The following is a 13,323-nucleotide window of genomic DNA, read 5'->3' as shown; positions in this document are numbered from 1 at the left end:
CAGTTGTCATTTCAGGCAAAACAATGTAATAGCTTCTGGCAAGAGGGGAGATGATTTCCTCACCACTGTCTGAAACAGTTGCTAAAGGAGAGCTTAGTGAGCAGTCAATTGTGGGAACACAGCAATGCTTGAGTAAAAACAGAACAAAATGTTCCTGGGATGAACAATAATGGGCTGCCAAAACACCTCCAGAAGGGCTGGGATTTTCAGTTTTGTTAAAGAAAAATGGAAAAAAAACAAAGTGACCGTGACATATATTTCCACAGCACTAATTTACCAAGACATGAGCAGAGTCACATATTACTCACAGTTTTGCTTTGTTAAGTTTCAACTCTACTGTTTAGCAAAGGCTCCCATAATGCACTGAGTGTTTATCCTTCAATCACCTCTTTTTACTCTGTTTTATTCATCACTCTGCATTTAATCATTAGGAACAGATTATCTTTTTTCCGGTCTTCGCAGCAAATGTCCACCACTCCCTGAGCTTTCTTCCTGTTTAAACAGAGTTTTTCCTTCCCACTGTGACCAAGTGCTTGCTCAGAGGAGGTCAGCTGATTGGTGGGGTTTTCGCTGTGATGACTGTTGTGATTTTGTCCCATATGTGCAAAATTGAATTGAATTAACAATCTTCAGCACAATTCTAAATGATTTGCTTCATTTCAGTATAATACTAGTATACTGCATTAGTGTACATGCAGTTTATTGCAGACTTTAATCGTCTCTATAGCAGGATGTTCTGACAACTCCCTGCGCAGATCTCTCTGTACAGTTCAGGATACAGGAAATTGTTAATTTCTCCATGAGCTCTGTATCCACTGTAGTCATCAGTCTCATTTATTTGGAAATTGCTCTCTGTCACTTCTCTGACAGCTAACAGATGTATTAGGATTGTAGTTTTAAATTAAACCACAGCCAGCAAACAATGCAACATTCACAAACGCCGCCCGACCCCAACTCTGTTTCTTTCATATGACCATGTTTTCTTTAAATTGGAATGTTGCTTTAAATAGCATGTAAGACATAGGCACGCTGCCAAATTCAGACCTGCGTCTGCATACATCTGCGTGAGAGCTCAGGAAAGGGCAAAACAGAGTACATTTAAAGGTCATGCATTAATGGTCACACTTCCTCCCACGCTCAGTAATCAACTGTGCCACTCACTGAATGCAGTCAGGGTCAAAGGGGGCACAACCTGAAAATGTGATGCAGGTGACACTTTTATCACTGGTTGCAAGCAGGCCCAGTTACTCGAGCTGAGATCCCATTTCAGTACATGACACATAGCACAACTGTCAAAACCCTCTTTCAGCAACACAAGTTTGCTGCTGCGAAACAGCTTGGGAGAGTCACCAATTACTGTTCCGAGGATGTGATTCACTTTTGACACTCTCTCAGAAGCATAGCAGTGGTTAGTGAGAGGATGAAACCAAGTAGCTCTCTTAAAATGTCCCTCCCTTCCCTTCTGTCGATCTATCCATTTTGCTGTCCATCTTTCTTTAGGCTGCGACCTACAAGCAGTCACTCATTCCCTGTGTCAGTGTTTTGGATGGCTGTAGCTGTCAAATTCCCCGACAAATTGTTTCCTGGCAAAAGGACAAAGCCATGAGGGCCAGCAGAGCCTTCTTCACTGATTTCCTCCGGACTACCCACACCACCCCCAACCTACACCCCCACACCCATTAGCGATGAGCTAGTGCTTGTCAGCAGAAGAAGGCGGACAACAATAAGCCCCATCGTCTTGCATTAAGCTTTACGTAACTGTATTACATGGCTCAATAGATGAGTACTGCTGCGCTAACGGTAGCTGAGGAGAGGCAGCAATCAGCAAGCAGGAGCAGGGGCAGAGATGTCTCAGATGAAGTTACGGCGGGGCTAAATTGGTGCTGACAGAAAACAATTAGGAGAGGCGTCATTGCCTCGCATCAGTTGTCAGTGACCCGAGTATTCGCACAGTGAGCAAACCGCTGCCTATGGAAGGCATTCACTTAAACTTTTAAGTGCATAACTAAAAGCATGATGTGCTATGTTGAATAGTACATCATGAATAGATTTTTTTCCCACTTCTTATATAGAGCATGTGAAGGAGCTGAGAAAGGAGCAATCACAAACGTTGAAAAATTTTACAAGGCTGGCATGAAACTGCGCGCATTTGTTTGTGTTGGCATAAACTTACCTTACTCACCTTCTATTGTAAGTGTAAGGCCTTCTCATTTTACCATAAAAACAAAAGTTCTTGACACCAATACGGTATTGGGTTTATATGTCATGTAAGTGGGATAAAAGTATAACCTCTGATGATGTTCCAGGATAGTTCCTGGCACTGGCTGTGAATAGTCTTGACCTTTACTTTGTTCACTAACTGCTTGGTTTACACATATAAGTAAGTCTGAAATGCTGCACAATAAGGTCGTGGGCACTGACATAAATCGATGGATTTAGTTCAAACCATTTAATAAGTAAAAAAGTCTGTGCCAGAGAAAAGTAAATCCTCTAAATATTTTGTGATCAAACCCCATATTAAGAGCACCAAACAGCAAAAGCACTGTATCACACTGTGATGAAAGCAGAAACATCAGAGGGCAGCAACTGAAACAAATTAAGCCAACAATTATCAGCACGGACACTGCAAAAGGTAGGAGAGGACTTTTTCAACATTCTACAAAAGTTGAAGAAGTGTCAAGCGGCAGCTTTTACCTTGAAACCCTCTTAAATCTCTCATTATCTTTCACATCATTGGAGTAGGTATTAGTTTATGCTAAAAATGCCACATTTCGTCCAAGAAATCAATGACATGCATACATAAGCAATTAAAGTAAAAACATAGTAAGAGATGGAGGAAAATAAGGTTACCTTCATCTTAATATTTTGTAGCATCATAATTACTGAGCAAGGCAGTGAGCAGAGCAACTAACTGCAACTCTTAAGCACTGCTGTCTTTTTCTCCCCCCCGAGTTTCTTCGACATTAAGCGAAACAATATGGAGAAGTGTGTTAAAATGGACATAGAAGGACACAGTTCCCCTGTGTTCACCCAATCAAAGTACAGGCACTTTGCGGTGTGTCGGGCAGCATAGTACAATGGTGTCAAAAGGATAAGAGAGAATGAAATAGCAAAACACAGAGAAAGCAAGTAAAAGGACTGTGGGCACGGTGTGTGTGTGTGGTGGCAAAGAAAAGTTGATTATTTGAAGTTCATTGACCCCAGATATCCTCTGAGAACAGCCTATCAGACAAATTCCTAGTTCCTCTCCTTTCCCCAGCCTCCTTCATTTAAATCGTTATCTCCATCCCTCTGACTGCTAAGGAGCATAAAAAAGGGTGCTCAAAGGCTCTCAGAGAGAGAAAGAGAGAGAGAGAGAGTGCATGGCAGTGGGAGAGCAGGCAAAAAATAGAGAGAGAGAGAAAAAAGGAGCCCAATCATAGCCAAAATCAAAAATACCAAAGAGGATAAGTGACGACACTGCATGATGTTCTTTCTTCATAACCAAAGGCGATAAGGGCAATGCAATTTTTTTTTAAAAGGAGGCCATCCTTGTTCTTTGTCTTACTGTGAGAAGCAGACTGGCTTTCAACACAGCAAGGATGAGACATGTAGGCAGTCTCAGAGCACCAGGTGATTGCCTCTGTATTGCAGCGGTAATGTCTTGCAAGAGAAGGGATTTCAACAAAATTGTTTTACAGTTTTCACCCACCTCATCCCCCTCAGAATACATCAAAAGATATAATTTTATTTAATCAAAGGGAAAAAACAGTAAGGCAGACTGGCATGTTGCTGCCATGCAAGCACAGCTCTGTAGCGGATGAAACTCTTTTCAAGCTGCACTACACAGCACCATCTAGTGTCAGCATAGGCATTAAAAGAAAGTAGCAGGATGTCCATACATAACTCAAAAGACAAATCCACACATGCAACAAACAGAGCGCTTCAGGAATGTAACACCCACTGCCCCCAAACTTTACAACAAAGCTACTGTATTATTGTTATTGCTGAATCGATGAACGTTATTCTGCAAAAACACTGCAAAATACTTCAGTGTATTAACAAGTTTATGTCAGTTTCTACATCTTTCCTACAGTACTCAGTTATCCTGTAATTCTATTAAACAGATGGACTTTCATTTTATTCTAATGCATATAATATACCATCTAATATATTGTATAAGTATAACTAATATGTATACTTAAATTTAGCATCTCAGTTTATCTACAGTGCGGTGAAAAAACCTGTCTTTCTATTTTGAAACAAACTTTCTTGTCATTTTTTTAGCTGCTTTAACACCCATTTTCAATCCAGGGCTTGTACCTGACCATTTTGAGAGGTTATTGCTTTTTTGTGTTTGCTTATTAAGCCACTTACCACTGACCCATGAATCACTCAAGCATAGAAAAGGCACCTAATTCAAGGGAGGATCCAGTCTTTTGTCTACACGTAACAGACACCTCAGCAAAGAACAATTTTGAACTTAAGGGCTTTGTTAGAAAAAGTATGAAAAAATCTCAATGATAACACAGTTTTACAAATAGCATTCTTTGACCAACAAGGTGATTCCCTAAATACCATTAGCCAAAAGCCTGGCATCTCTCAACACGGCCTGCAGTGTGTCCTTATGTGTGAGTACACACACTAACAGAAGCCACTGATTTTCAAACACCACCAGAGTTATACTAGCGCTTGAAAAATCTTACAAGAGGTTGTGGCGGCAATCACACATGAACCCTCACATTTGTTGTTCTCAAGTGGTGTCAAGTAAGGTCTTAAATAATCAGGCCCCATCTTATCTTAATGAGCTTGTAGTATCATATCACCCTATTAGAGCACTTCGCTCTCGCTCTGCAGGCCTACTTGTTGTTCCTAGAGTATTTAAAAGTAGAATGGGAGGGAGAGCCTTCAGTTTTCAGGCCCCTCTTCTGTGGAACCAGCTTCCAGTTTGGATTTGGGAGACAGACACTATCTCTACTTTCAAGTTTAGGCTTAAAACTTTCCTTTTTGCTAAAGCATATAGTTAGGGCTGGACCAGGTGACCCTGAATCCTCCCTTAGTTATGCTGCAATAGACGTAGGCTGCCGAGGATTCCCATGATGCATGGAGTTTTTCCTTTCCAGTCACCTTTCTCACTCACTATGTGTTAACAGACCTCTCTGCATTGAATCATATCTGTTATTAACCTCTGTCTCTCTTCCACAGCATGTCTTTATCCTGTTTTCCTTCTTTCACCCCAACCGGTCGCAGCATATGGCCCCGCTCCTCCCTGAGCCTGGTTCTGCCGGAGGTTTCTTCCTGTTAAAAGGGAGTTTTACCTTCCCATTGTCGCCAAAGTGCTTGCTCATAGGGGGTCGTATGGTTGTTGGGTTTTTCTCTGTATCTATGAAGCGCCTTGAAGTGACTTTTGTTGTGATTTGGCACTATATAAATAAAATTGAATTGAATTGAATTGAATTGAATTGAATTGTGTGAAGTCTTGTTGGCAGTGAAAAACTGTCTGCATTGAAGATACACCCTGGCTCAATACAGCTATAACACCTTGAAAGCATCACATAGTTGACAGTTGCGACACAGTCAAGGGACCTGTATAGTGTCCCATCACACTGTTCTTGGTAGCCAGAGATATAGAGTGTGAGGGCGTAGCAGTCAGCTGATAGTATGGCAGGACTGAGAAAGATGCAGTGGGCGGCTGGGTGAGATTTCTTCAGGAGGCAGCACGCATCAAATCCTTATCAGTCAACACCCAAGAAGGAGCAGCCTGTGCATTAACATTCACAAATAACATATGCACACATCAGGACGCAGATACACAGACATGCACTCCTCTCCCACACACAGAGACAAAAATTACCCTCCACCCACTAAATATCTCTCACCTCATCAAACATTCAAACATTTATGCCAAAGAAGGTGAAGGTGGTGAAGTAGAGTGTGGCAGAAGGTAGTTTTTGTCACCCTCCCTTGCTATTCTGGGGGGATGTAGATGACAATTTGATGGTTCTATCAAGTTTATTAGAATTTCTAAACTTGGATGAAGTTTTTTTTTTAATATAATTCCACTAGGAGCTTGAAAGTTTGAAATATTTAATGGCAATATGTCTATCAGAGTAAGAAATATTGTGTAAATCTGATGTTTTGAACAAAGGCTGGTAGATTTAATGGCAAACCTCATGACACATATTTACAAATTTATACAGTGCATACTTTAGTGAGCACAAATGTGCTCAAAGCAAATTGTGGCACATTAGGAATGGGGTCATCAAAAACACACACATCATATTACTGGGACCATGAACCACTTCAATAAATTTATAACATTAATGTAACCCTGACAGTGGGAAAAAGTTCAGTTACTCCAACTCCAAAAAACAAAAAATGATTTTAATTTCACGTTTATTTGCCTTCATTGCTTCCTACCAGAGTCCAATTATGACCACCTTCATGTTCACATCTGTTACTCAACCGTGCATCACAAACTTGTACACAGAGTAAACATTACCTGTTGTGTCAAACTGATCCAAGTACAACCGGGCTACGAAGGAGGAGATGCTAGCAGCTGGTGATGTGCAAACCAAATGTAAACAAATGACTCAACTGAGCATTGCTAGCTGCACTCCATATGAGAGGCGGTTACATGGTGGAAAGGTTACTCTAGGTGACTTTAACTTTAGTTATTGTTAAACTCAAGTGCCAAAGCATGTTACATGCATAATACAGCTGCCGGCACCTTGTTTCAATAGATTCACACCTCAAATTAGGTAGTGTGTCATCAAATGACAGTAGCTCATTTCAAAATAAGGATGGAAAAAGAAATTTACCTCATTTACTTAAAGCCACCTGCAAGTTTCAATAAAACATTTTTCAGTGTTTGTTTTTCTATATAATCATAAATATCACTACTATACATTTAATTGAAGTATCATGATATCATTTTAGGGCTATATCACAATTTGCACCAATGCTTCCTTTCAAATCTGTTATGATGAAAGGAAGAAACCTAAGAAAAGAAAGGTGTGCGACACATGTAACGTCATGAGCTGTGAAACTCAATCCTGCCAGACGTGTTTAATCTAGTAATAAGTAAAGGGTGTAATTATGTAAATATGATATCATTTCACTTTTGACTGTTTTTTTTATGAAACAAAATGAAAAGTCTTGACTTTTTAAAGTCAACAAGCCTACAGCTGTGGCCATATCTGCTCTACACAAAGACTAAACTTAAAAAGAGATGCAACAATGGGTAGAGCGTGCTGAAAATTCTTTCTATTCATCCCCTATTTCTACTTTCTCACCTAAATACACATGCAATTGTGTAACTTTTAGCCACTCTAGCTATAGGTCAGTTGCACTTTGGTGACATTTAATCAACTGCTAACAGCCAGTTGTGAATTTAAGTGAGATATTCCACACTGTTGATAGGCTATAATAAAGTTTAATACAGACATAAGCACCCTTCTAAGTATAAACAAGAATGACTCTGCTCATCCACTGGCTTATATCTAGCACCTTCACTATGTCAACGTTTCAATTAGCCCAACAGTTTGTTTAAAGAGAATGGTAATCGTTAGAATTTCATGCTGTTAAACTGCTCAGAGTCACTAGGACGGCTCTCTGTATCATTTTGTCACAATCTCTTTTTTTAAATTCTAAAAGTCACCTATGAGATACTAGTGTTATAATAATGCTTTCATGTGCTAGAAAACTATTCCATATAAACAGTTGCCTTTCCACAACCCAAAAACCATTATGTCTCAACAGGAAATTATCACTCTTGTCCACGGTAAAAAAAAAAAAAAAGAAAAGAAAGAAAGAAAAGGGAGAATCTGTCAATTTACAATACAATGTCAAGTGGATGCAAAGGTAAGATTGGGTGAATTAATACATAAACGCAAATGTGGTACGTGCCAGCCATGGCTAGTTGTTTTTCCCGCTGTTTTTAATTGGTGATCTGGTGACCCATGCTTGTGTAAGGGACAACATGCAGTAACACAGTAAGAGCCCAGCCTTGGCATGCATTAAGTGTTGAAGGCTCTCCCACGCACATAATTACCACAGTCCTTTTGTGATTTTTTTAAGCCATTTGAGGTTGTTAAGTGGTTTGAATTTGGAATTTACTTCCCTTGGGGACATGTCGACTCTGTAGCTTTGCAAGAGGTGCCTGCTGCCAATATAAACAGATGTAACACTGACAGGACTTTAGATATTATATTCAATTAACTAACAACATTAATGACATTGCTGTTATTACTTTTATTTTTAAGCAGTCAAAATTAACAAACAAAAACATCAACACACAGTTTATATATTAAGATGCGTCAGTGTATATTTGGATTGGGCTTCCTAATGCATATAACATTTACTAACTAACTTTGACCATCTGGTAAAATTTCAGGCAGATAGTTAATTGGTTGATAATTAATTGGCCAGGCTTTAGTTGTGATAAGTAATATCTAAGATAATATATTTGAAACAGAGAGAATTAAAAGGAATTCTCTAAGCAGACCTGCATTTTGAGCTTCATTTTTTGTAGAACTACCTAAAATGTAGCTACAACACTAGTCAAGACTTTGCTTTGTTAATGTGACGTTATTTTAGGCAACAACATTTAATGAGCCCCTTCAAAAACCTTTGATTGACATATTTATGTAAAAGAAAACATAATAATTTTTGTTGAGTTAAAAAGTTGAAAAAGCAGATTGTGCAGAAGTTCAAAGCAAAACATAAAACAATAAGACAATGAAATTCCCATTTTTAACTACACTTTTCTGTTTAACAGTTTTGCATTGAGGAATGTTATACTAAACGTATATTTGCAAATCACTGAATTCTGTTTTTATGCACAGTGTCATTATTTTGGAGAATCGACTGGAAGGAAAAATATCCAGGCAGACGTCTGATGAGGTATTTATGCTGCTGGATATTTTGTGCTACCACGGATGTGAGGAGTTTAGATTTTCTGAGACATTAATTGACTTAACAGAGAGAGTAGCTCGACCAATATTTATTTATTTATTAATTTATTTGTCTCAATTTGGCACACCATAGTGACTATAAAAACATATTAATGAAAAGAAACAAAGTACTTATAAAAGTACAGAATCCTAATAAAAAGTACACCACACTGTAATGGTAAAAAATACAATAATCTGGAACTTGCTGGATTTCTCAAAGAGCCTTTGAACAACTCAGCAAAATTTTCCTTAGGTGGACTGAATTTCAGTGATACAATTGATAACTTATTTTAGTTAATTTAGTTAGTTAATAAAATGACTTATACCACCAAACCAGCCAAGAGCAATGGCATTCTTTTCAAGATCTGACAGCTCTACGTTTCAACCTCAGCTTTGTGTGCACTTTAGCAGGAAAAGAGTGCACACTTGTCTAAGCTGAAAAATAAAACAGAAAACTACACATTAATGCATGTTTAAAGAAACATGTTCAGCATGTTGTTATCTTTTTTATTAAATTGATTTATGAAACTTAAATAGAAGCTAATAAAATTTGAAAAAAAGATGGGAGGTTGTTCTAATGAAACACCACAATTTGATGTATAGTTGAATCTGGTCAAATCTTTATGATACAACCTACAAGCCTGCATGTCTTTGGAAACTTACATCAGCTCACACTATAATCTGACCATCCATACTTCTTTCACACAGGCCATATTGCTTTCAGTGATTTCCTCTGGGAGACGATGGGGAAAAGGTGTGACACTCAAAGAACACAAAAGCGATGGTGAAACAACAAAGACAGAGTGGAGCTGAGACAATGTTGTGAGGACTTGTTTGAGTGTTTCTGATTGGTCCTGAGTTAATTTTTGGCTAGAATGTTGATTAACAAAATCCATGTGCTTTTGCTTTTCTCTTACCATAGTCTCTCGGCCTATTGGAGTAGAGAAGACATACTCTAGCTGAAAGATGATTGCCAGAGCCTGATGATTGGTCAGTCTAAGCTCTAGGCTGCTGCGAAGGCCCAGGATCTGAGGCAGGGAAGATGTTGAGCTGAAGAAGAAACAAAGAGACACACACATGCAGTAAAGTGCAAACGACGCAAAGCTGTTAGCAAAGCAGTGACTAAATGTCACTGAAATGCACAGGTCCCATTATTTCTGTTAATAAAGCCGCATTTTCTATTAAAATGATTCAAAATCAATGTCTGTGAGGATTTGCTAAATGTTCCTTGGCAAGCACCGGCCTCTTGTGTGAGAAATGGAACAGCACTCTTGGTATTCGTCATTCACAGTTTGCATACACCATAGGCGGGAGCATACTGTGGAGTGCTAGCGTGTCACGAGGTGGGGCCGAGAGCCTTTTCCTTTTTCGCTTCATGGACTCTCTAGAGTCCTTTTTTTCCCTCTCTCTCTGCTGTCTGAAACTATCAGGCATAACATAACCAAGACAGACTGCCAGCTTTTCCTGGCAGCACCAAAACAATTCAAACAAAGTAATTATTCCCTACATTGGTGCTGTAGTCTTAAATCACTGCATTTACAAGAACTTTGTTCAGGAAAGTGCAAAAGATTTTAATTTTTGGATGCTGATTATTATTATTCATATTTAAACCATAATTAAGGACAGATCGCTGGTTAGTATGTTATTACTTTTCATACTAATAACCCACTCATACAGTGGGGCAAAAAAGTATTTAGTCAGCCACCGATTGTGCAAGTTCCCCCACCTAAAATGATGACAGAGGTCAGTAATTTGCACCAGAGGTACACTTCAACTGTGAGAGACAGAATGTGAAAAAAAAAATCCATGAATCCACATGGTAGGATTTGTAAAGAATTTATTCGTAAACCAGGGTGGAAAATAAGTATTTGGTCAATAACAAAAATACAACTCAATACTTTGTAACATAACCTTTGTTGGCAATAACAGAGGTCAAACGTTTACTATAGGTCTTTACCAGGTTTGCACACACAGTAGCTGGTATTTTGGCCCATTCCTCCATGCAGATCTTTTCGAGAGCAGTGATGTTTTGGGGCTGTCGCCGAGCAACACGGACTTTCAACTCCCGCCACAGATTTTCTATGGGGTTGAGGTCTGGAGACTGGCTAGGCCACTCCAGGACTTTCAAATGCTTCTTACGGAGCCACTCCTTTGTTGCCCGGGCGGTGTGTTTTGGATCATTGTCATGTTGGAAGACCCAGCCTCGTTTCATCTTCAAAGTTCTCACTGATGGAAGGAGGTTTTGGCTCAAAATCTCACGATACATGGCCCCATTCATTCTGTCCTTAACACGGATCAGTCGTCCTGTCCCCTTGGCAGAAAAACAGCCCCATAGCATGATGTTTCCACCCCCAAGCTTCACAGTAGGTATGGTGTTCTTGGGATGCAACTCAGTATTCTTCTTCCTCCAAACACGACGAGTTGAGTTTATACCAAAAAGTTCTACTTTGGTTTCATCTGACCACATGACATTCTCCCAATCCTCTGCTGTATCATCCATGTGCTCTCTGGCAAACTTCAGACGGGCCTGGACATGCACTGGCTTCAGCAGCGGAACACGTCTGGCACTGCGGGATTTGATTCCCTGCCGTTGTAGTGTGTTACTGATGGTGACCTTTGTTACTTTGGTCCCAGCTCTCTGCAGGTCTTTCACCAGGTCCCCCCGTGTGGTTCTGGGATCTTTGCTCACCGTTCTCATGATCATTTTGACCCCACGGGATGAGATCTTGCGTGGAGCCCCAGATCGAGGGAGATTATCAGTGGTCTTGTATGTCTTCCATTTTCTGATGATTGCTCCCACAGTTGATTTTTTCACACCAAGCTGCTTGCCTATTGTAGATTCACTCTTCCCAGTCTGGTGCAGGTCTACAATACTTTTCCTGGTGTCCTTCGAAAGCTCTTTGGTCTTGGTCATGGCGGAGTTTGGAGTCTGACTGTTTGAGGCTGTGGACAGGTGTCTTTTATACAGATGATGAGTTCAAACAGGTGCCATTCATACAGGTAACGAGTGGGGGACAGAAAAGCTTCTTACAGAAGACGTTACAGGTCTGTGAGAGCCAGAGATTTTCCTTGTTTGAGGTGACCAAATACTTATTTTCCACCCTGATTTACGAATAAATTCTTTACAAATCCTACCATGTGAATTCATGGATTTTTTTTTCACATTCTGTCTCTCACAGTTGAATTGTACCTCTGGTGCAAATTACTGACCTCTGTCATCATTTTAAGTGGGGGAACTTGCACAATCGGTGGCTGACTAAATACTTTTTTGCCCCACTGTATAATCATCCACATCATCATCAACATCAGCTACTCTTGAATGTGAAGTAGCAAACACATTTTTTATTGAAATGCCCAGTGAGAAGGGGAACATCATTCACTTCTTTTATGTGTGTGTGTATGCGTGTTATTGGCTGAGCTTTACAGCATATTTTGGCATATTTGCTTTAATTTCCTTCTCACATTTGACAGACTTATTTGATCCTTAGCTCAAAAGTCCTGTTTATCATTATTTCATGAAACCGTAGAAAAATATTTCTCCTAATCATCCCGACAAGCTCATCTTCAATGAAAGTGCACACGCTGACAGAGAGGTGTGGAAAACCGTTGTGAAAGTGTAAGCAGTAGCTTCTGCCATCACTGTCCACCGACAGAATGGGTTATTTCCAGAAAGTATTGTTGACACAAACATATTTCTTCACTCCCTTTACAGAAGGGACAAAGCTAGAGCATAAAAATAAAACTCCACATACGACATAAACTTTACAAAATCAAAATAAGTAATACGTCACCATACTCAGTTTCATTATTTTTATTTTGTTGTATGACTGAGATTCAGTTGTTAGTATTTTTGCCACAGCTGCCAGAACAGTCAAATCTCAAACTATTCCTCACTCCAGAGACAATATCTTTGTTACACACAAATGAAATTACAGTACTTAGCTAACAAGTTGCTGAGGGGTCTTGTTATAGTTGGTGTACCTATTGTAAACTACCTCAAAAATTATTCATATTTTTTAATTAATTAATTAATTACATTCATTTGTTTAAAAAAAACACAAAATATCTTTATTATTAATTTATTTTTTTGTTTTTATTCAATTTCACCAATTGTGAATAGCGGTTCTAAGGACTGGGCATTGTAGATCAAGGATTCATTTTACATCGTGGGCCACATACAGGCCAGTAAAACTAAAACTGGAGAAAAAGTTCTGGTAGTTCAAAAAGTTTTCGTTAATTTACAGAAATCTACAGAATTGTCCAGTGAGCTGATTTGGATTCTTTACCAGGCCAGTTTTTGTCTCTGGGTGTTATGTTTGACACTCCTATTGTAGATACATAAATAAATCCATCTGTCTGGATAATATGATTTTGATTGCAATTTATCTGT

The 13,323-nt window shown here is 39.2% G+C and overlaps 1 protein-coding gene across 3 annotated transcripts in view; it reads right to left on the bottom strand.

Annotated features, from left to right (window-relative positions):
- Nucleotides 1-13,323, bottom strand: part of nphp4 (nephronophthisis 4) — a 184,374-nt gene that overhangs the window by 101,406 nt on the left and 69,645 nt on the right. For 2 of the 3 annotated variants that reach the window (XM_085394895.1, XM_085394896.1), the window contains exon 8: nucleotides 9,851-9,983. The exons of the other annotated variant lie outside the window; for it this stretch is intronic. In XM_085394895.1, the coding sequence (XP_085251021.1) occupies nucleotides 9,851-9,983 (133 nt within the window). The remainder of the gene's footprint in view (nucleotides 1-9,850; nucleotides 9,984-13,323) is intronic. 3 annotated transcript variants of the gene reach the window in all.

The sequence above is a fragment of the Rhamphochromis longiceps genome, linkage group LG20 (assembly GCF_057381845.1).
Source record: "Rhamphochromis longiceps isolate RC_006_pf linkage group LG20, R_longiceps_female_GT1.1, whole genome shotgun sequence".
NCBI lineage: Eukaryota > Metazoa > Chordata > Actinopteri > Cichliformes > Cichlidae > Rhamphochromis > Rhamphochromis longiceps.
The sequence above is the reverse complement of the archived record's forward strand: the minus strand, read 5'-3'. Positions and strand labels throughout refer to the sequence as shown.